Source organism: Mobula hypostoma, chromosome 1 (assembly GCF_963921235.1).
Source record: "Mobula hypostoma chromosome 1, sMobHyp1.1, whole genome shotgun sequence".
Classification (NCBI taxonomy): domain Eukaryota; kingdom Metazoa; phylum Chordata; class Chondrichthyes; order Myliobatiformes; family Myliobatidae; genus Mobula; species Mobula hypostoma.
Genome location: NC_086097.1, coordinates 25,092,706 through 25,117,137, shown reverse-complemented (window position 1 = coordinate 25,117,137; position 24,432 = coordinate 25,092,706). Strand labels below are relative to the sequence as shown.

The 24,432-nt window shown below is 43.0% G+C and overlaps 1 protein-coding gene and 1 pseudogene across 6 annotated transcripts in view; one reads left to right on the top strand and one right to left on the bottom strand.

The window, feature by feature from the left end:
• The window catches only part of LOC134344680 (centrosomal protein of 128 kDa), a 664,526-nt gene extending 640,472 nt beyond the window's left edge, over positions 1 to 24,054 (top strand). For 5 of the 6 annotated variants that reach the window (XM_063044801.1, XM_063044787.1, XM_063044794.1 and 2 more), the window contains 3 exons: positions 4,337 to 4,445; positions 17,532 to 17,669; positions 21,807 to 24,054. In XM_063044801.1, coding sequence (XP_062900871.1) covers positions 4,337 to 4,445; positions 17,532 to 17,656 — 234 coding nt within the window. In that variant the 3' untranslated portion in view covers positions 17,657 to 17,669; positions 21,807 to 24,054. Of the gene's footprint in view, positions 1 to 4,336; positions 4,446 to 17,531; positions 19,414 to 21,806 lie in introns of those variants that run through there. The other variant, XM_063044774.1, reaches the window with a different exon arrangement.
• On the bottom strand, positions 19,616 to 21,826 carry LOC134344723 (ubiquitin-ribosomal protein eS31 fusion protein-like; annotated as a pseudogene).
• Positions 24,055 to 24,432: the final 378 nt, after the last annotated feature.

Genomic DNA, 24,432 nt, shown 5'->3' with positions numbered 1-24,432 from the left:
CAGGATTTCCTAAAGGTTAATTTGCAGGTTATGTCTGTGGTGAGGCAGACGAATGCAATGTTAGCATTCATTTCAAGAGGACTAGAATATAAAAGCAAGGATGTAATGTTGAAAGTTTCTAAAGCACTGGGGAGGCCTCACTTAGAGTATTGTGTGCAGGTTTGGGCCCCTTATCTCAGAAAGGATGTACTGATACTAGAGAGGGTTCTAAGGAAGTTCACAAAAATGATTCCAGGATTGAATGGCAGGTTATATGAAGAGTGTTTGTCAGCTCTGGGCCTGTATTCACCAGAATTCAGAAGAATGAGGAGTGACATCATTGAACCCTATCGAATGGTGAAAGGCCTTGACTGAATGGTTGTGGAGAGGATGTTTCCTATGATGGGACAGTCTAAGACCAGAGGACACAGCCTCAGAATCAAGGGGCATCCTTTTAGAATGGAGATGAGAAGGAATTTCTTTAGCCAGAGAGTGGTGAATCTGTGGAATTCTTTGCCACAGGCAGTTGTGGAGGCAAAATCTTTATGTATATTTAAGGCAGAGGTTGATAGATCTGTGATTGATCCGGGCATGAAGAGATATGGAAAGAAGGCATGAGATTAGGGCCGAGAGGAAAATTGGATCAGCCATGGTGAGCAACAAACATAACATGCTGGAGGAACCTAACAGGCCAGGCTGCATCTATGAAAAAATGTACAGTCAACATTTCAGGACGAGACCCTTCAGCAGGACCCCATAGATGCTGCCTGGTCTACTGAATTCCTCCAGCATTTTGTGTGTGCTGTTTGGATTTCCAGCATCTGCAGGTTCTCTGTCGTCATGATGAGATGATGGAGCAGAGTCGATGGGCCAAATGGCCTAATTCTGCTCCTATATCTTATGGTCTTATGGTGCTATGGTCCTCTATTTTCCTCACATTCATGTATCTATCGAACTGTCGCTTAGAAGTCTCCAATATATCTGCTTCTACCACCACTCCAGCCAGCACATTTCAGGCACCCACCAGTCTCTGTTTAAAAAAACTTGCCCCTCACATTCTCCTTTGAAATTACCACCTCATGCCTTAAATGTATTAGACATTTCAACCCTGGGAAAAAGATGCTGTCTGTCTACTGTCTCCATGTCCCTGATAATCTTATGTACCTCTGTCAGATCTGTTTGTTCAAAAGTTTGAAAACAGCGGAATGTGACCTTGGGTCTGCTGGTTCATGCTCTCAAGCTTTTGGGCATTCTGTCCTTTGGGAGAAGAGAGAGTGGCTAGGGTGGGAGGGTTCCCTGATTATGATTATTTTCCTGAGACAGCAGAAAATGTAGATGGAGTCAGTGGAGGGGAGGCTGGTGGTGGGCTGGGCTGGGCTGCATTCTTGCACTCTTGGGCAGAGCAGTTGCCATACCATGCAGTAATGTGTCTAGATAGGCTGCTTTTTAAGGTTAAAGATTAAGCTGAACTTAGTTGACCACATATTCAATGAAACATACAGTGAAATGTATCATTGGAATCAATGACCAACCCAGACCGAGGATGTGCAGGGGGCAGCCTGCAAGTGTTGCCATGCTTCCAGCAGGAATGTAGCATGTCCATAACTCACGAACCATAACCTTTCAAATGGGAGTGGGTATTGGAGCACCCAGAGGAAACCTATGCAAATTCCATACAGACAGTGGCTGGAATTGAACCTCAATCACTATAGTGTAAAATGTTACGTTGACCACTACGCGACCATGTATGGTGCATCTTTTACAGTTGGTGAGGGTTACTGGGTGACACGTACGTGGAACTCTCCATATACCTGGATGGGTGCAGCTCAAACTACACATAGATTAACGAGAAAGATTAGCTCTATTTACATTAAAACATACAGTGAAATGCATTGTTTGCAACACAGTCCAAGGAGGTGCTGGGGGCAGCCTGCAAGTGTTGCCACACTTCTGATACTAACATAACATGTCCACATCTTACTAACCCTAACCCATTTTTTTTGGAATGTGGGAGGAAATCAGAACACCCAGAGGAAAACCACGTGCTCACGAGGAGAATTTAAAAACTCTTTGCAGCCGCGGTGGGAATTGAACCCTGATCACTGGCACAGTAAAATGTTACGCTATGGTACATCTATAAAAACTGGTGAGGGTTATTGGGGACATGAAAGTGGAATGTATTCCTACTGTTGTAATGCTAAAAGCTGTTATTCCTGGCACAAGAAGTTTATTTTGTAAGTTGCCCTTGTTGATTTATATATTTTAATGGCCATGTACTGTGGGAATAGCAGTGCCGTGGTCATGTCACTGCATTATTAATTCCCAGAATCTGATTAAGATCCCACCAAGGCATGCCGAGCATGCGATGTCAGTTTTAAAAAAGCTCCGACCAGAAAAGTGACCTTGAAACTATCAGACTCAACCAGCTGTATAACTAGTCACAAAGGCCCTTGGCAAAAGAAATTTGTGATCCTTATAAAACCATAAGACATAGGCCATTTGGCCTATCAAGTCTGCTCCACCATTCCATCATGGCTAACACTGTCTCACTTTTTTAATATATATTCTGTTTTTTGCACAATTTTTGGTCTGTTTGGTATGTGTATATTGTGGTTGATTTACTTATTCATTTATTATTATTATTGTTTTATTTTTTTTCTTCTGTATTATGTATTGCATTGAACTGCTGCTGCTTAGTTAACAAATTTCACTACACATGCCGGTCATAATAAGTCTGATTCTGATTTATTGTCCCCCTGGACCCCATTCGCTTGCCTTCACCCTGTATTCCCACTGCTGTCTGTAAAGAGTTTGTACGTGGGTTTCTTCCGGGTGCTCCAGTTTCCTCCCACTGTCCAAAGACATACCAGTTGGTAGATTAAATAGTCATTGCAAATTGTCCCATGATTAGGCTAGTGTTAAGTTAGGGGTTGCTGGGTTGTGCAGCTTAGAGGGCTGGAAGGATCTGTTGTGTGCTTTACCTCAATAAATAAATGAAGCTTTGATACCCTTCCTAATGGAGAACCTATCAACCTCCACTTTGAATATACCCAATGACCTGGCCTCCACAGCTGTCAGTGGCAATGAATTCCACAGATTCACCACCCACTGACTAAGGAAATTCCTCCTCATCCCTGTTGTAAAAGGAGCTCCTTGTAATCTGAGGCTATGCCCTCTAGGTCCTAGACTCCCCCACAATAGGAGATATTTGATAGGTTTCATTGAGATTCCCCCTCATTCTTCTAAACTCCAGACTTATATTTGATTGCAGAATTGAAATGGCCCTCTTTGTACAATTTGCAGGCCGCTGATTTGTACCACTGTTTCCTAATGCACACCAGAGCTTCCACATGCCTGTAAGGATGGACAATAAATCCACTGTTCACCCAGAGCTATTTGCATAGAGTCCCAGTGATACAGAGCAAAATAGAAGGAGGTCTGTACTCACTGGTGTACAGAAGATTTTTGTAACTCCAGAAATTAATCGAAAGAAAAACATAGGAGCCAGGATTGACTTGTCTACTTAGTTTTCCTCCCTTTTCTTTGTAAAGGGCTCACATATGGCATGGTCGTGTAATGACGTAAGGCATTCACGCACTTCTTACATGTAACCTGAACAAAGAATGCTTAATCAAACAACAATATACAAATTTACTCAAATATTACTGAAGTATTGAATACACTACAGTGTGCCTATCTATGAATTTCTTAAATGACCCTGATGTATCTGCCAATGCCACCACTCCTGGCAGGACATCACCACTCTCTGTGTAAAGAACTTACCTCTGACACCCCCCAGTACTTCCCTTCAGTTGCATTAAAATTTTGCGTCCTTGTACTAGCCATTTCTGGATGAGATAAAGTCTCTGGCTATCTATTCGATCAATGCCTCTTATCATCTTGTACATCTATCTCAAGTCACCTCCTCATCCTCCTTCGCTCCAGAGAGAAAAGCCCTAGCTTTCTCAACCTATCCTCATAAGATATAAAAGTTGCTGGTGAACGCAGTAGACCAGGCAGCATCTCTAGAAAGAGGCACAGTTGATGTTTCGGGCCGAGACCCTTCCTAGACCCTCTTCCTAGAGAAGCTGCCTGGCCTGCTGCGTTCACCAGCAACTTTTATGTGTGTTGCTTGAAATTCCAGCATCTGCAGATTTCCTTGTGTTTGCGCTCATAAGATATGATCTGTAATATAGGCAGCGTCCTGGCAAACCTCCTCTACACTCTCTTTAAAGCTTCCATATCCTCCTATGATGAGGCAATCAGAACTGAAAGTAATATTCCAAGAGTGGGCACAATGTGTCATAATGTGAAATAACCAAACCTGTGTTAATTTTGAATGCCCTTGGACGTACAGGTGGAAGAGTCAGATGCAGGCTTGGGGACTGAACGATTGGAGGATACATCTGCCACATTAAGTGACCAGAATGATTTCCCTTCCTTCTCTTTGACTGCAGGCATGTGCTGTAAGTATGGACAGGCTCCTCCCTAACTACAAGCCTCAAATTTACTGTGAAAATTTAGTCTGAGTTCTAGCCAACAGCCAACAATTGTATATCCAGTTGTTCAGAATACCCGCAAGCTTAGCTCAGCTTTAGTAAGTGGTATCTACAGAGCTGGACGTGACCTTGCCTCTGGCCATAATGCACCCTGTATGTCCATTTCTGGAAAGGATAAATCTCTGCTTTTGCATTGTGATATTGCCAATAAAACCTTGCTCTATTTCTAAACAGTGGTTAGTTTGCAGTTCAATACAAGTGCTAGATTTGGAGCAGCATGGTTAGCTTTACAGTGGGCCAGATGTAAGACCGGGGTTTGATTCTTGCAGCTGTCTGTAAGGTATTTGTGCATTCTCCCTGTGACCGCATGGGTTTCTTCTGGATGCGCTGGTTTCTTCCCACATTCTAGAGATGTACAGGTTGGGGATAGTGAGTTGTGGGCATGGTTTGTTGACACTGGAAGCATGTCCTCGGATTATATTGGTCAGACTGTTCAACTGCTATTACACCAGCGACCCAGGTTCAATTCTGCTACTGACAGTAAGGAGCTTGTTCATTTTCCCCATGACCACGTGGGTTTCCACTGGGTGCCCTAGTTTCCTCCCACATTCCAAGTTAGGGTTAATGAGTGGTGTGAATACTGTGTTGGTGCCAGTTACTGACTGCCCAGCACAATCCTCACTGAGCTGATTTGATGCAAACGACGCATTGCACTGTATATCTCAATGTACATGTGACAAATAAAGTTAATTATTTTCTTTAATCTCATCTTTAGCTAAGAGCAGGAGAGAGTCAATGCACAAGATTGACGTTGTTGAGCTCTTCACCATCATTGTCCAGAAACTTAACCTACACCATCCTACAAAGTTGCTGACATCAAGAGTAGGTTATAAGCCAGCTATCTTGACAACCAAAATAGTCCACCATTTATTGGTATTAGTATTTTTTTATTATTGTCACTTTGTTATTATTACTAAGATACTGTGAGAAGCTTGTTTTGCATACTGTCCATACAGATCAAATCATTACACAGTGCTTTGAGGTAAAATAATAGCAATGCAGAAGAAAGTGTAAAAATGATCGAAGAAGTGCAGCACAGGTAAATAATAAAGTGCAAGATCATAACAAGGTAGATTGTGAGGCTAAGAGTCCATCTTATTGTACAAGAACATCCATCCAAGTGACTGATAACAGTGGTACAAGAACGTCACGAAGCATGATAGTAAACTCTCCGCATGCCTGGATGAGCGCAACTCAAACTACAGGTAGATTAAAGAGAAAGGTTAGCTTTATTTGTCACATGTATATTGAAACATACAGTGAAGTGCATCGTTTGCAACACAGTCTAACGATGTGCTGGAGGCAGCCTGCAAGAGTTGCCACGCTTTTGGTGCCAACGTGGCATACCCACAAATTACCAACCCTAACTCATACACCTTTCAAGCATGAGTGGGAACTGGAGCTCCCGGTCATGGGGAGAACGTACACACTCCTTACAAACAGCAGTGGGAATTGAATCCTAATTGCACTAACCACTGACTTCCACACCATCAAATAATGAACCATCAAACAGGGCCATCTGTGTGGGACCCATCGACCACACTGAGCATTTGTGCCATCTGCTGCCACTGAATTGTGCCCACAATGCGTGCCAAAAGCACCATACACTCCAGCAACTTAGAAAGGTTTCTTTAAGACTTCTCAAACCCCTGCCCACTAGCATCGGGAGGAATAAGGTGCCAGGCATATGGGAACAGCACTATCTGCACATTCCCTTGCTGCGCACTGACTGGGTAATATATCTCCATTCCTTCATCATTGTGTCAAAATCCTGAAACTTCCATCCCGATCCAACTGCATTTGGGTGGTAGCTGCCTGGATTCATCTCCACCTTTCTATGGACAATAATGCTTACTTTGTCAGTGATTTAGAGATATAACACAGGAACAGGCCCTTCAGGTCCAATAAGCCCACACCTTCCAAATTAGTCTCATGTGACCTATTAACCTACAAACCACCTATTGTCTTCAGAATACAGGAGAAAGCCCATGTGGTCACGGGGGAAATGTGCGAACTCTTTACAGACAGAAGTGAACACGGGTCGATGGCACTATAACAGCATTATGCTAACTGCTGTGCTACTGTGCTGCCCTCATGATGTCTACAATGTCCACATCCCACAAATGAATGGTTCCTGAAAGTGATGGGAACTGCCTTTAACTCAGCACGAGATGAAGCAGAGGATCCTGGAATACAGTGCCTCATGTGAGGAGGGCTTGGATTCAGATAAAACTACTGGAGTAGCAAATACCAGTACTTATTGCTCAAAGTTCAGATTCAGATTCATTTATTGCCTATACATAAAAATATACAGTGCAGTGTGTCATTTGTGTTAACAACCAATACAATATAAGGAGCTGCTGGGGGTAACCCACGGTTGTCATTCACAATCCGGCACCAACATAGCATTCCACAGTTAACCTGGAGCACTTGTATATGTAACGTTTGCTCATGTCTATATTGCTGGTCACATCACCAGACAACTCCACGCGATCTGGTAAGCATGGGTTCCCTTTCATAAAGCCATGCTGACCTTATCCAATCCAGTCAATCCTTTCCAAGTGTTCCGGTATTATCTCTTTTATAATCAATCCTAGCATTCCCTGTTTAACCACCATGACTACACTTCTGGAACACTTCACTGACTGTAATGCAATTTAGGGCTTCCCTGATTTCCTTTGTTCTGTTAGCACTTATTGCAATGAGGTGTTGTACAAGTTAGCTCCCTCTTTGGTCTTGCGCAGTGTGTTTCAGCGTGGATGTTTGGGGATTGTAAATCATCATCTTGCACCTTGGAGAAACAGATGCATTTTCCAGATTCAGATTCATTTATTTATCAAGTGTACATCGAAACATGCAGTGAAATATATTGTTTGCATTAACAACCAACACACCTAAGCCCGAAAGTTTTGCCACACATTCCAGTGTCAACATAGCACACCCACAATACTTAGCAGAGGAACACAGAACATAGTCAGCACAAAACAACAACAGCAAAACAAGCCTCGTTCTTCCCTCCCACCCACACAGTCCTTCGACCACAGAACTCCGGGACAGGCTGTCTCCAGCCTCCAATGGACCTGCAGATTTGTATACAATGGGCATTCAACGTCCCCTGTGGAAAGTCCAAAGTAAATTTATTATCGAAGTATGTATATGTTACCACAAATTACCTTGAGAGTCATTTGGGAGTTTGCTTAATGCTACTACAGCACCAGCAACCTGGGTTCGATCCCCACAGCTCTCTGTGAGGAGTTTGTACTTTCTCTCTGTGGTGAGATGGGATTCCTCCAGGTGCTCCAGTTTTCTCTCACATTCCAAAGAATTGCAATGAGGGTGAGAGTTGGTGAGTTGTGGGCATGCAATGAAAGTGCTACAAGCATGTTGACACTTGAGGGCTGCCCCGGCACAATCCTCGCTAATTTGATTTGCTTTAAGTGTGTCACAGTAGAGTAGTGGGTTAATGTAACACTGTTAAAATGTCAGCGGCCTGGGTTCAATTCCCACCGCTCTTGGTGAGGGGTTTGTACATTGTCTCCATGACTGTGTGGGTTTCCTCCGGGTGACCATAAGACAGAGGAGCAGAATTAGGCTATTCAGCCCATCAAGTCTGCGCCACCATTCAATCATGGCTAATCCTGGATTCCACTCAACCCCATACTCCTGCGGTCTCGCCATATCCTTTGATGCCCTGACTGATTAGGAAACTATTAACTTCTGCCTTAAGTATACCCATGGACTTGGTCTCCACCACAGTCTGTGGCACAGCATTCCACAGATTCGCTACTCCCTGGCTAAACGATATTTCTCCTTACCTCTTTTCTAAAGGATTGCCCCTCAATTTTGAGGCTGTGCCCTGTAGTTCTGGAAGCTCCCACCATAGGAAACATCCTCTCCACATCCACCCTATCTAGTCCTTTCAACATTTGGTAGGTTTTTCAATGAAATCCTTCCCGCATTCTTCTAAATTCCAGTGAGTATAGACCCAAAGCTGCCAAAGGCTCCTCATATGTTAACCCCTTCATTCCTGGAATCATTCTAGTAAACCTTCCTCAGGAAGGTTTCAATGACAACACATCCTTTCTGAGATATGGGGCCCAAAACTACAGGAAGGACGTGGAAACCATAGAGAAGGTGCAGAGGAGATTTACAAGGATGTTGCCTGGATTGGGGGGGGGGGGGCGGCATGCCTTATGAGAATAGGTTGAGTGAAGACCTTTTCTCCTTGGAGCAACAGAGGATGAGAGGTGACCTGATAGAGGTGTATGAGATAATGAGAGGCATTGATCATGTCAATAGTCAGAGGCTTTTTCTCAGGGCTGAAATGGCTAGCACAAGAAGGCACAGTTTTAAGGTGCTTGGAAGTATGTACAGAGGAGATATCAGGGGTAAGTTTTTACACAGAGAGTGGTGAGTGCATGGAATAGGCTGCTGGTGACAGTGGTGGAGCCGGATACAATAGGGTCTTTTAAGAGACTCCTGGATAGGTACATGGAGCTCAGAAAAATAGAGGGCTATGGGTAACTCTAGGTAATTTCTAAAGTAAGGATATGTTCAGCACAGCATCGTGGGCCAAAGGGCCTGTATTGTGCTGTAGGTTTTCTATGTTTCTAAAACTGTTGACAATACTCCAAGTGCAGCCTAACTGGTGTCTTATAAAGGCTCAGCATTATCTTCTTAGTCTTATATTCTATGAAATAAATGCCAATATTGCATTTGCCTTCTTTACCGCAGACTCAACATGTAAATTAACCTTCTGGGACTCCTAAGTCCCTCTGCACCGCTGATGGTTGAACTTTCTCCTCATTTAGATAATAGTCCGCATTGTTGTTCCTTTTACCAAAATGCATTATCATACATTTTCCAACACTGTATTCCATCTGTCACTTTTTTGCCCATTCTTCCAATTCGTCTAAGTCCTGCTGCAATCACATTGCTTCCTTAGCACTACCTACTGTTACGAGAATACACATAAAATTAAGATGTTTGCTGGCCTGGGCTAGCATCAGTGGCATCAGCAGTTGGTCTGCCACCTGCCCTCAGGGGAAGGAGAGATAAGGAACAATGGAGCAGCGTCTGGAGATGTGTAATGAAGGGATGTGGGAGGAAGAGCTGTCTGGAGCGGCTCCCCCCTTTGAACCCTGAACTGTTTGAAGTGATGGACAGGCGATACCCCAGCAGGGGGATAAAAAGGGACAGGTTCGCTAAGACAGACACACACGCCACCCGAGGTAACGAGACCCTGGAAGCGGTACGCTTCTCACGAGTGGGTGAGAAGTGCCAGACAACGACCAGGGTGGAAAGGTACGATCAGCGGGAACCCGGTGTGTGTCCGCCCTTGCCTGGGTGCCGGGTTCACTGCAGAGGATCGACCGCATCTGGAGGAGGGGTCACAGTCGGTGACCTCAGGTGACATCACCAAGGACCCGCCCAAAAGCTGTTTGTGAGCCATCTCGCTGGTCTGTGAGCCATCCCGCTGGTCTGTGAGTGAAGCCGTTCTGAATGATGAGTTGTTCCTATTCTATCTCTCTCTTCCCCCACGTTGTCCACCGCCATGACAACGATTACTGCGAACTGAACTACTAAACTGGACTGAACTTTGAGTCATTTTGAAATTGGTCATTTACCCCTAGACAACGATAGAGCTTGATTGATGCTGTTATCTTAATTCTGTGCACATGTGTGTTTATCATCACTGAACTGTTGCATTTATTATCCTTTCGATTACTGTGTTGCTTGTTTCTTTAATAAAACTTTCTTAGTTCTAGTACTCCAGACTCCAACTGAGTGATCCATTTCTGCTGGTTTGGCAACCCAGTTACGGGGTACGTAACACTACCCTTCCACCTATCTTCATATCATCTGTAAACTTGCCACAAAGCCATCAATTCCATTATCTAAATCATTGACAAACAATGTGAAAAGCAGCGGTTCCAATACTGACCTCTGAGGAACACCACTATTCACTGGTAGCCAACCAGAAAAGGCCCCCTTTATCCCCACTCTCTGCCTCCTGCCTGTCAGCCATTCCACTATCCATGCCAGTATCTTTCCTGTAACGCCATAGGATTTTATCTTGTTAAGCAGCCTCATGTGTGGCACCTAATCAAACGCCTTCTTAAAGTCAAAGTAAGTTACATCCACTGCCTCTCTTTTGTCCACCCAACTTGTTACTTCTGGATACTGAGGTTTCCTCCCAGATTGCAAAGACATACAGGTTAGTAGTTTAATTGATCACATGGATGTAATTGGGGGAGCGTGCCATGGGCTTGTAAATAAAATAAAAATTTAACATTTTCTTGCACGCATTTCCACAAAAAAAGAGATACAATAGGACTTACGAAAAATTAATCCATATGCCTCATCCTCTGATCTCTCTCGCTAACAAGGTATTTTTTCCCACAGAACTGATGCTCACTGAATTATTTTTGTTTCTTACACTATTCTTTGTAATTTCTAGAAACTGTTGTACGTGAAAGTCCCAGGAAATCAGCAGTTTCTGAGATCCCCAAACTACCCCATATGGCACCAACAATCATTCCACAGTCAAAGTCACTTAGATCATATTTCTTCCCCATTCTGATGTTTGGTATGAAAACAGCCAGATCTCTTGACCATGTCTGCATGCTTTAATAATTGAGTTGCTGCCACATGATTGACTGAGTAGGTCTTTGTATTAAAGACCAGGTGTACAGATGTACCTAATAAAGTGGCCACTGAGTGTAGGTAGCATTTACAGAGGAGAATCATTTATTTACACCAAGCCTTTGTACTGGAGTTTATTTTGCACACAAGCTTTCTATGGCCCTAACCCCACTGGCAACCCTTTCTTTCATTCTTTTCAATGTGCTTATTCAACTTTCCCATAAATACATAACACAAGAGATTCTGCAGATGCTGGAAATCCAGAGTAGCACACACAAAATGGTGGAGGAACTCGAAAGATCAGGCAGCATCTGAAGGAGAGTAAACAGTCGACGTTTGGGGCCAAGAACCTTTGTCAGGACTGGAAAGGAAGGGGGAAGAAGCCAGAATAAGAAGTTAGGAGATGGGGAAGGAATACTAGTTGGCAGGTGATAGGTAAAACTAGGTGAGGGGGAAGGTGGATGGGAGGGGGAGAGAGATGTTAGGAAATTGGAAGGGGATGGGTGTCTACCTGTGATGCTGCTTCAAACTATTTTCTTAACGTAAATATACTTATCCTTTTATGCTGTGTATAATCGTTGGATATTGTTTCGATATAGAATTTTAAGGTATATAATGTTATAAGAGGCATCGGAAAAGTAGATGGTCTGAATCTTTTTCTGAAACAAGAGGGCTTGGGAGAGAGGAAGGAATTTTAAAGGGGATTGAGGGGAAAACAATTTACACAGAATGGCCGATAGCTGAAACATGCTGCCAGAGGAAGTGTTGGATTCGGAATCAGAATTGGGTTTATTACTGGTGAGACGTCATGAAATATATTGTTTTGTGGCATTACTACAGTGCAATACATAAAATATGCTATAAATTACAGTGAAATATATATTAAATAAGTAGTGCAAAAAATGAGATAGTGCTCATGGATTCATTGTACATTCAGAAATCTGATGGTGGAGGGGAAGAACCCGTTTCTAAAACGTTGAGTGTGTGTCTTCAGGCTCCTGTACATCCTCCCTGATGGTAGAAATGAACATGAAGGTGGGGGTCCTTAATGATGGATCTGCCTTTTTGAGGCATCTCCGTTTAAAGATACAACTTCAGATACAATCGCTACATTTAAGAGATATTTAGACAGATACATGAATAGACAAGACATAGTAGAATAAGGACCGAAGGCAGTAATGGGATTATTGCAGACGGGTGAAAAGGTCAGCATGGGTATGATGGGGCAAGTGGTCTTTTTCTCTATGACTACATCTTTTTCGAATTATCTCTGTTACCCCAGTGTTATCAAGTCAAGTTTCTATACAGATTTAACGTAACTCCCATGCTCGTTAGTTCTTACTCTTTGGACATAAACCTTGGGCTTTGTTTGCATTTCTATGGGCTTATTATCTTGCACTATTCATTAAGAAGTTATGGTGTTAGCAGAGCATCCTGTCCGGTGTCAAATGAAGACAGAATGAAAGCGGAAACAACAGTGATTTAAATATTTATCTAAAATTACCATTCAAGCAGAAAACCTTTTGTGAAGAGATGATTGGACGTGGCAGAGTGTGGTAGGAGGATAACTGAGAACTCCCGGTGAGACTGTGAAGTATTGCACAATATATAACGTATAGGAGCCAAGGTCTTATGAAGAAATAGTTTAACTCTTCTTTGTGTAACACCAGTTATTTGCAGATTATACTTTGTTTGAAGTGAACTACCGTGGCGTTGCTCCTTTTTACCATTACTGGTACCCAGTACTTTTCCTTTGTAAAGTGCAGGAGTGGTAGGGTTGCTCTCTTCACGCTGCTGCCATTGGGAAGGAGGTACAAGAACCTTGGGTCCTACACCACCAGGTTCAGGAATGGTTATTACTCTGCAACAATCAGACACCTGAATAACTTCATTCCCCACAACACTGAACTGATTACTGAACACAACCTATGGACTCACTTTCAAGGACTCTACAACTCATGTTCTCAGTATTATTTATTTACATTATTACTATTATTATTATTATTATTACTTTTTTTTATTTGTCTTCTTTTTCTTGATTGGTCTCAGTCTTTGTTTTTGTGTACACAAAATGTTGGAGAAACTCAGCAGGCCAGGCAGTGTTTATGGAAAAGAGTAAACAGTTGAGATTTCGGGCCAGAACCCGATGAAGGGTCTCAGCTCGAAACATCGACTGTACTCTTTTCCATAGCTGCTGCCTGGCCTGCTGAGTTCCTCCAGCATCTTTTGTGTGTTGCTTTGGAATAAGATAGATAGATACTTCATTGATCCCAAAGGAAATTAGAGTCTCTACAAATTCACAAATATTAGAAGAGAAGTGAGAAAGAATAGAAAAAAAGTTACCTCAAACAGTCTAACAGGAGGGGGTCATCACTTCCCCAGCTATAGGTTGACTCATTATAGAGCCTAATGGCCGAGGGTAAGAAAGACCTCATATAGCGCTTTTTGGAGCAGCGCAGTTGTCTTAGTCTATTACTAAAAGTGCTCTTCTGTTTGGCCAAGATGGCATGCAGAGGGTGAGTAACATTGTCCAGAATTACCAGGATTTTCCATGGGCCCCTTTGTTGTACCACAGCCTCCAGTATGTCCAGTTTGACTCCTATAACAGAGCCAGCCTTTCTAATCAGTTTATTGAGCCTGTTGGCATCACCCATTGCCCCAGTACACCACTGCATAGAAGATTATACTGGGGACAACAGACTGGTAGAACATGTGAAGGAGAGGCATACTCCAAAGGACCTCAGTCTACTCAGGAAGTAGAGGCGACTCCGGCCCTCTGCATTGGTGCTCCACTCAAGTCTGTCATCCAAGTGCACCCTCAGATAGTTGTAGGTGTTCACCACATCCATGTCCTCACCGTCAATAGTAACAGGGACCAGTGCAGGCTTAGACTTCCTAAAGTCCATCACCATCTCGTTTGTCTTACTGATGTTGAGCTGTGGATGATTTAGCTTGGACCATTTGATAAAGTCCTCCGTTAGGACCCATCCTCCTATCCTCCATTTATACACTAAACTATTGCTGAGTCATCACAGGATTTCTGCAGATGACGCAACTCAGTGTTGTATCTAAAGTCTGAGGTATGCAGGGTAAACAGGAAGGGGGCCAATACACCCAGTGCTGCTTATAGCCATGTCTGACACACAGCTCTGAAGCTCCACAAACTGTGGTCTGCAAGTCAGGTAGTCCATTATCCAGGATACAATGGAAGTGCGGACCTGCAATGAATGGAGCTTTTCCCCCCAGCAATGATGACTGTATGGTATTGAAGGCACTTGAGAAACCAAGAAACATGATCCTCACAGTACTGCCCTTCTTATCCAAATGGGAGTAGGCTCTGTTCAACAGGTAGATGACGGCATCGTCGTGCTCCTGGTAGGCAAGCTGCAGGGGATCGAGGGCTGATCTGATGATGGGTCAGAGGTGAGTAGGACCAGCCTCTCTAGAGTCTTCATGTTGTATGAGGTCAGGGTCAGCATCTACAGATTTTCTCGTGTTTGTTTGTGTGTAGTTTTCAATTGATTCTATTGTATTTCTTTATTCTACTATGAATGTTTGCAAAAAAAATCTCAGGGTAGTATATGGTGACATATACGTACTTTGACAGAAATTTACTTTGAGCTTTGAACTTTAGCCAATGCCCGTTAAGTCTCAGGGCTGCCAGTGGGAGAAATACATTTGACTTCCACAAGAATGTGCCAGCTCCGGGTTTAATTACTGGGTAGCATGGTAGCAAAGGGGTTAGCACAGTGCTTTACAGCACCTGCTGTAAGATCGGGTTTCCATTCCCACCGCTGTTTGTATGGTGTACCCAGAGAAAAACTATCTCTCCCTCCCATTTATATCAGTAAGTCATTTGGTAAGGATCCCCATGTGAGGTTCATTCAGAAAGTAATGAGGCATGGGATCCAAGGAGACCTTGCTTTGTGGATCCAGAATTGGCTTGCCCACAGAAGGCAAAGGATGGTTGTGGATGGTTTGTATTCTGTGTGGAGGTCGATGACCAGTGGTGTTCCACAGGGATCTGTTCTGGCACCCCTCACTTTGTGATTTTTATAAATGACTTGGATGAAGAAGTAGAAGGGTGGACTAGTAGGTTTGCTGATGATACAAAAGTGGAGTTGTTGTGGATAGTCTGGAGGGTTGTCAGAGGTTACAGTGGGTCATCAATAGGATGCAGAACTAGGCTGAGAAGTGGCAGATGGAGTTCAACCCAGATAAGGAAATTACAAGCAGATTTGACAAAGGAGATGCAGTAGATGTGGTGTACTTGGATTTTCAGAAGGCCTTTGACAAGGTGCCACACATGAGGCTACTTAGCAAGATAAGTGCCCAGGGAATTGCAGGGAAGTTACTAGCATGGGTGGAGCATTGGCTGATTGGCAGAAAACAGGGACTGGGAATAAAGGGATCCTATTCTGGCTGGCTGCTGGTTACCAGTGGAGTTCCACGTAGGTCGGTGTTGGGACTGCTGTTTTTTACAATGTATGTCAATGATCTGGACTATGGGATTAATGGATTTGTGGCTAAGTTTGCTGATGATACAAAGATAGGTGGAGAAGCGGGTAGTGTTGAGGAAACGGAGAGCCTGCAGAGAGACTTAGATAGTTTAGGGGAATGAGCAAAGAACTGGCAAATGAAATACAATGTTGGAAATGTATGGTCATGCACTTTGGTGAAAGAAATAAATGGGCAGACTATTATTTAGATGGGGAGAGAATTCAAAATGCAGAGATGCAAAGGGACTGGGGAGTCCTTGTGCAGGATACCCTGAAAGTTAACCACCAGGTTGAGTCGGTGGTGAAGAAGGCAAATGCAATGTTGGCATTCATTTCTAGAGGTATAGAATATAAGAGCAGGGATATGATGCTGAGGCTCTGTAAGGCACTCATGAGACCATACTTGGAGTATTGTGTGCAGTTTTGGGCTGCTTATTTTAGAAAGAATATACTGACATTGGAGAGGGTTCAGAGAAGATTCACGAGAATGATTCCAGGATTGAAGGGGTTACTGTATGAGGAACATCTGGCAGCTCTTGGGCTGTATTCCCTGGAGTTCAGGAGAATGAGGGGAGATCTCATAGAAACATTCCGAATGTTAAAAGGCCTGAACAGATTAGATTTGGCAAAGTTGTTTCCTATGGTAAGGGAGTCTAGGACAAAAGGACATGACTTCAGGATTGAAGGATGTCCATTTAGAAGAGAGATGTGGCGAAATTACTTTAGTCAGAGAGTGGTAAATCTGTGGAATTTGTTGTTGCGAGTGGCTGTGGATGCCAAGTCATTGGGTGCATTTAAGGCAGAGATAGATAGGTTCTTGGTTAGCCAGGGCATCAAAGGGTATGGGGAGAAAGCAGGGGAGTGGGGATGACTGGAAGAATTGGATCAGCCCATGATTGAAAGTCAGAGCAGACTCAATTGGCCGAATGGCCTACTTCTGCTCCTATATCTTATGGTCTTACAAGTGTGAAGAGGTTCACTTCGGTAGGTCAAATTTGAAGACAGAATATAATATTAATGGTAAGTCTCTTGGCAGTGTGGAGGATCAGCAAGATGTTGGGGTCGTGTCCATACGACACTAAAAGCTGCTGCGCAAGTTGAGAGCGTTGCTAATAGGTTGAGTGAACTTGGCCTTTTCTTCTTGGAGTGACGGAGGAAAGGAGGTGACCTGATAGAGGTGCATAAGATGATGAGAGGCATTGGTTGTGTGGATGGCCAGAGGTTTTTTTCCCAGGGCTGAAATGGCTAACATGAGGGGACATAGTTTTAAGGTGCTTGGAAGTAGGTACAAGGGGGATGTCAGAGGTAAGTTTTTCACACAGAGAGTGTTGGGTGCATGGAATGCACTGCCAGTGACAGTGGTAGAGGCGGATACAAAAGGGTCTTTTAAGAGACTCTTAGATAGGTACATGGAGCTTAGAAAAACAGAGGGCTATGCAGTATGGAAATTGTAAGCAGTTTCTAGAGTAGGTTACATGGTTGGCACAACATTGTGGGCTGAAGAGCCTGTAATGTTTGTAGATTTTCTATGTTTCTCTGTTTCTATGTGGCCATGGGGTGACTCTTCATTCCCTCCATAGATGCTGCCTGACTTGCGCATGTTTATATGTGTTGCTCTAGATATCCAATATTTACAGAATCACTTGTGTTCATTTGTGTTAATTGGACATTGTGTTCAACACAGACACTGGGTCTGTTCCTATGCTGTTTTCTTCTATGTTCATAAGAGTAAGGTCTTTAAGTTGATAGTGTTTGGGTCAGGTGGGCTGGTGGGTGGGTTTGTAGATATGGTGTCTTTAATTCTCATCTGCAGGTGGATCACTGATCAAGGTTGCACTTTTCGTTACAGCATCAAGTGGCAGCAGCAACAGGCGAAGAAACCAGCCTCCTGGAACCACAGAAGCAAATGGAATACGAGAATTCGGCAGGCCCACGAGTGGAAGAAAGTCTCCCGCAGAAAAGGACAAGTATTAGGCCATAAAACCAAGTGAGAACTGCAAGTTTTCCCAGCAGCTCTAATGAATGGTGACTTACCTCACATCAAGCAGGGTGTCTGGGAGCATTAATCAAATGTGCTCCCATCCATTGCATGCAAGACAACGGCAGGCACTAAAAGCCTCTCCAAAAGCACAATCCTCTCAATTTATTTTCTTTTGTATTTACCAACATGAGAAATGTGTGCCAGTTGCTACAGAAAAAAACTATTTCTCAGTGCCAGTGGTGGAAGCTGTAAAATTTTCAATTCGCACAATTGTTCATCTCAGCATGCTTCAGCCTAAATGGAGAATGTGTTTACTAAATAATAGCCAGAGGCTTTACTCTTCACACCTTTAAAAAACGATTCTTCAGCACAATTTAACAGCGGGTAATGTGTGATAAGCACTCCACGCCAGCTTCTGATCTACCTCTTCCATTGAAGATAATGTAAATGGCCAAGGGAGGTTCTGCTCTGGATGAAGAGATTCCTGTTGATGTCAGAAGATAATTTCTTGTCTGGAGTGCATGAAGACAAGGCAGACTCCTGTGATGAGTCCAGCAAGAAGAGGCCGGGTCATAAGTTTGTGGCTCTTGTTACAGTTTAAATATTTAGTATCTGGTGTGTGGGGCTGGAGAGTGGATGATGCCTCAGCTATACCAGCCACAAATGATCAGTGTCATAGAGTCATAGAACACTACAGCATGGAAACAGGCCCATCAGCCCATCTAGTCTGTGTCAAATTGTTACTCTACCTAGTCCCCATGACTTTCACCTGGACCCATAGCCCTCCATTCTCTTCCCATCCATGTACTTATCCAAACTTCTCTTAAATTTTGTAATCAATCCCGCATTCGCATCTTCCACTGACAGCTCATTCCACACTCTCACTACTCACAGAGTGAAGAAGTTTCCCCCTCATGTACTCCTTAAGTATTTCACCTTTCACCTTTAATCCATGACCACTAGTTCTAATTTCACCCAACTTCAGTGGAGAAAGCCTGGTTGTATTTACCCAATCTATACCCCTTATAATTTTATATACCTGTGTCAAATCTCCCCTCTTCTCTAAGTAAAGAAATTACCCCTTATGGTCCCCTTAAATATTTCACCTTTCACCCTTAAACTATAGCCTCTAGTTCCAGTCTTACCTAACCTCAGTGAAAAACCCTGCTTACATTTACTTTCTATACCCCTCGTGACTTGCATATCAAATCTCCCCCCATTCTCCCACACTCCAGAGAATAAATTCCAAATCTATTCAACCTTTCCCTATAACTCAGGTCCTCAAGTCCTGACAACATCCTTGTAGATTTTCTCTGCACTCTTAAAATCTTGTTGTTAACTTTCCTGTAAGTAGATGCCCAAATTATACTGGCTTGGATGGTACTCATCTTATGCCTGAAACGTCCTGGGAGACCAGTGTGCCGGGCTCCAGGAGTGAGCCCAGCTCACAATGCAAGGTGGAGCAATCACATCATCAGAGCCCCTTTGAAAAGGAATCTGTGCATCATTCTTCATTTGCGCAGGTTGGGGCACTGATCCCCTTCACTCACTGGAGTTGTCTGCGTGAAAATCAGGGGAAAAAATTGCAGATGCCGGAAATCCAACACAAAAGCAGAAAATGCTGGAAATACTCAGCAGATCAGCCAGCATCTGTGGGAAGTGAAACAAAGCAAAAGTTTCAGGACAGAAACCATATGACATAGGAGCAGAATTAGACCATTTGGGCCATCAAGTCTCTCAGCCATTCGATCAGTGCAAGTGCTGGGTAACTCTCAGTGATGAGAGCAACACACATAAACGTGGCTGGTGGAACGCAGCAGGCCAGGCAGCATCTCTAGGAAGAGGTACAGTCGACGTTTCGGGCTGAGACCCCACGAAGGGTCTCGGCCCAAAACGTCAACTGTACCTCTTCCTAGAGATGCTGCCTGGTCTGCTGTGTTCACCAGCAGATTTTATGTGTGTTGCTTGAAATTCCAGCATCTGCAGATTTCCTCGTGTCTCAGTGATGAGAAATTAGTTTCTTGGAGTGTTTTGCATGTTGATAGTTAATTCTACAAACTAGTACCTTTGTTTGTTAGTCTGATTAAGGATTTACATTTCTGTTGCTTTAGGATTTGCATAGTTTGATGTGTCAGCAGAACAGCCACTCAATCTGTTTAACATTGTGTGAACACATTACTGAAAACAAGCTGATTATCTTCACTAAAGTCCATTACCGACTGGAATGACTGTGAAATCCTCATACAGTTTTTGTGGTATCAGGTCAAACATGGATAAGGAAACCTACTCTCAATCACCATCTACCACTCCCTCCGTAGTTGATACACATTCATGCTGGACTATTCACAAATAAGAGAAAATCTGTAGATGCTGCAAATCCAAGCAACACACGCAAAATGCTGGAGGAACTCAGCAGGCATCTGCTGAATGGTCTCAGTCCGAAACATCGACTGTACGTTTTCCATAGATGCTGCCTGGCCTGCTGAAGTTCCTCCAGCATTTTGTGTGTGGTGCTGGATTATTCAATAGGTTTCAATGAGATCGAAACCCCCTTACTCCCCAACTCATTCTTTTAAACTCCAGTGAGTACAGGCCCAGAGCCATCAAATGTTCCTCATACATTCTCATGAACCTCCTCTAACGGCCTGGAAAAAACGGTGTGGAGTGTTTCCAGCATTTTCAGCTTTTATTTAAGGTTTGCATGTGTACTGGAGCAGGCTTCATGGCATTGTGTACTGGTTTATTGCCTTCTCAACCTGTGTCTGAAATCCAGACTTGCAAAGGTGAAGGGGTCTCTAAAAATCTTAAGGCCTTACTGATTCTATTTTTATTTTAATTTTTCATTAATGTTTATTAAAATTAACACAATTTTGCATCTTCAGCCTTGTTAAAGCACCTTAAGTATATAAACAGCACTTTACACAATATTGCTTGTTGAAGTGACTGGCTGTGAATACACTAGGACCACATTCCTCTGGACATTCACGGTGTAGGCAATAAATTTTCCCATACTCATCAACCTTATAGTATTTAAGCAGAGCAAGTTTGACCTACTTCCCCTTATGCTGTTTCTTCCTTGGGGTAGTGTATGACTTCATCCTCGTCTTTGCTGCACCATGCAGTCTCAATACAATGTGTGGCATTGATTTCTTCCGAATATTATAATCAAAGAGAGTACGGCCATCCTCCCATTGTTTTCCTGCAAAGATCAGTCACTGTTGATCAGAAGGATACCTTCCTTTTTCCTGAATCTCACCCTTGTATCAATTGTATCAACTTAAAGGGTTATCATTTTCCCCATGATGGATTTTACAAAGGTGTGCATTTTGGAAGTCAATCCACCACTCTCAGCGGCCATTTCAGCACAGAACTGAGATAAATGCAACGACACTCCTGTCACTGTCTGTGGGGATACTTGAAGCACACAGCTGCAAATGATCCTAACCTGTTGATACAACACACACACAAAATGTTGGAGGAACTCAGCAGGCCAGGCAGCATCTATGAAAAAAAAATACATTCGACGATTCAGGCCGAAACTTGTTGATATGCCAGTAATACCATTTATTGCCAGTCCTCTTATTAGCTTTTTCAGTGTAGTGACAAAACAGCCATGTTATCTTCATCTGTTCTTGAAAGGATAGCAAGCAAACAGCTGGAGAAGGAAAGAATAGTTGCAATTATTGAAACAAAGAATGAGGCAAAAACTAGCTGTGCCTGCTAATTTGCACTATGTCATTAATTTAATCTGGAGGTTGTCAGAATCACGGTCCTGCCAAAGGGTCTCGGCCCGAAACATCAACTGTACCTTTTTTCCATAGATCCTGCCTGGCCTGCTGAGTTCCTCCAGCACTTTGTGTGTGTTGCACGAAGATCAGTCCAGAAGTTTGCTTTGATTTGGTATTGTAAAATGTAATGAGATACAGGGAAGAGATTTTGTTTGCATGCCATTGAGACATATCATTCCATATATGTGTTACATGCAAGAAGTAAGAATGTCTGCTTTTTTTTCCAGCCAACTCTGAAGATAAGCTTTAGGCACTAGAATTTGTTTTGGCAACCATGCTCAATGAACACAGCTCTCAGAAACGGGCCTAAATTCTTTAATCTTAAAGTAAAATCAAGATTATTCTAATCTTACAGTTGGATCAACGAATGAGGTACAATCACCAGTTCTTACTGGGGAATGGAAGAGGACTAAACTGCTTTGGATCGAGGAGTGAAATTCACAGAAGCTTTGGCCATTTTCAGAAGATGATAATTAGAATCTGTGCCAAGCCAAAGCTATGTTTGCACCTATCTCGACGGTCAGAATTCCTGAATCTATTTGTTGGTTACTCTTCTGAGAAGGAACCTGCAGCTGACACCCTGAGCTGAGCAAGGAGAGTATCCCAGATGCTATGCAGCCCACCAAAAAGCCTGGTACAAGACTGTCAACATGTAAATCTACTGAGGGACACAGAGATGGCAGAACAGTTCTGCTGCTGGACACCAAATGTTCAAACAAGCTTGAAAGAGAAGATTATAACTGAATAATATAGTTGTTGACATCCATTGGTTAAATAGTGGGATCTCTGTACTGGCCTACAGAGACTAAAGCCATAAATTGACTTTCTATTGGTGATTGGTGAAGTGCCTTGAATAACACTGAATCTAGAGACCGTGAATTAAGGAGGCCTCTTTTTACATATAGTCAGTGTCTTCCTTACAGCATTTCCTGCACTGGCAGTGCTCGAGTGCTTTCTACGTAGTTGAAATTGTTGTTAACTTTTGTTGTTTCCAAGTCAGTGATTGAATCTTTTTAAGCAAGTATCTCTCCTTGGGGATTTTGTAAATGCTGGAAATTTGGATCAATGCACACAAAATGCTGGAAATTTGGATCAATGCACACAAAATGCTGGAGGCTCTCAACAGTCAAACAGCATCTATGGTCGACATTTCAGCCTGAGACCCTTAACCGGGACACAGGTTCCCTCCCAGTTTCTTACTTTATTCCCCCTCACCTGGTCTCACCTATCACCTTCCAGCTTGTACTCCTATCCCTCTCATCGCCTTCTTATTTCTGGCTTCTATGCCATTCCTTTCCAATTCCGATTTAGGATCTTGGCCTGAAACATCAACTGTTTACTCCTCTCCATATTTGACGCATGGCCTGGTGAGTTCCTCCAACATTTTGTACGTGTGGATCACTCCATAGTATATTTGGAAGCAAACTGGAAATTCTAAACCTGGGCACCTTTTCCTACCCAAACCCTCCTGTCCATCTTTTGCTGTGGCTCAGACCAGCACTAAAAATCATTACAGGGCCGGTGACTCAGACTGATTCAAACCCTGCAGGAGGATAGCGGATTCCCCACCAAGAGATGTCACAGACCATAAGATATAAGGCAGAAGTTGGTATCTGTCCATTATGAAACCATCAACACTCTCATTGAGTGTACGCCAGACTGTTAGACATAGGAAGTTGTTCCTTTCCTTGCCTTTATTTCACCAGCAACACTTGGTCTCAGTGAGTAACCTCTGACCAATCAGGGATCAAATGTTTACTCCATGTTACTGGTCACGTATGTTGTCAAGGGTTTTGTAGTAGTACAGACAGCTTACAGTTGCAAACTCCTGGTTCCTCATGCACTGTAAACTTTAGAAGTTTTGCTGTCTTTCCATTCTTCCTTTCCAGGTTATTGAATTCTTTGTGCAAACATATTTCTCCAGATTATGAGCTCTCTCCACCACCAAAATCTGAAGAGACACCTTTTTCCATTCTCTTCTCTGGTGCTATGTTACATAGCTTTCCCATCCCTAACTTCCAGAGAAGATGTTAAACCAAGGTCCTGGCTCTTAGGCAGTTGTTAAAGACCTTTACAACAGTCTCTGGAGAAGAGCTAGGAATTGTTCCCATCTCCTGATCAGCATTCGTTCTTTGTGCTTCCTGAAAACAGGTTAAGGAGTTATGTGTGTGTGTGTGTGTGTGCCTGGTGCAGACGAGTTATGTACATGCTGCTATAGCCTCAGCTCTTAACGTAACTTATGCCAAATGCTTTGAAACATTTCAGCTTGATTAGACAGTATATAAATGCAAATGTCTTTAATTGCCACATAATTTGCATCTTGCATAGCTGCATAAATGAGCTAAACCTCGCTCAGCGTTTAAAGACTCCAGGTGCACAGCAATATAAGTGTGTTTTATCTTTCATTGGTAGTGACTGGATACCCTGATCGTCGTGTGTAAATCTTCACGAATTAATTTGAATTGAGCTGTATTATTGCACTCGTGTCTTACAATACATAGGCTTACTATTTGAATAAGATCATTGCACAGACTGATTTAGTAATTGTTGTAAACCTGTTTAAAACATTACGATGAAAAGACTTTACAATTTAAATAAATTCTCTATTTATGGCTTTTACTGAAGGTGCTAAAGTGTTCATTCCTAAAGAATGTTTATCTTGCATTATTTTGGAAGGGGAGCAGAGTGCTTCTTTGGGTGAATGTGCCTTCTGGGATAATTTTGTTGCCCAGTGCCAGCATTGTCAGGTTAGTAAAATACAAGCCTTAACAACAGGAATTCTGCAGATGCTGGAAATTCAAGCAACACACATAAAAGTTGCTGGTGACTGCAGCAGGCCAAGCAGCACCTCTAGGAAGAGGTGCAGTCGACGTTTCAGGCCGAGACCCTTCGTCAGGACTCAATATACAAAGCCTTGAAAGCTTTCTCAGAATCAGAATCAGATTTATTGTCACTGACATGGGTCGTGAAATTTGTTGTTT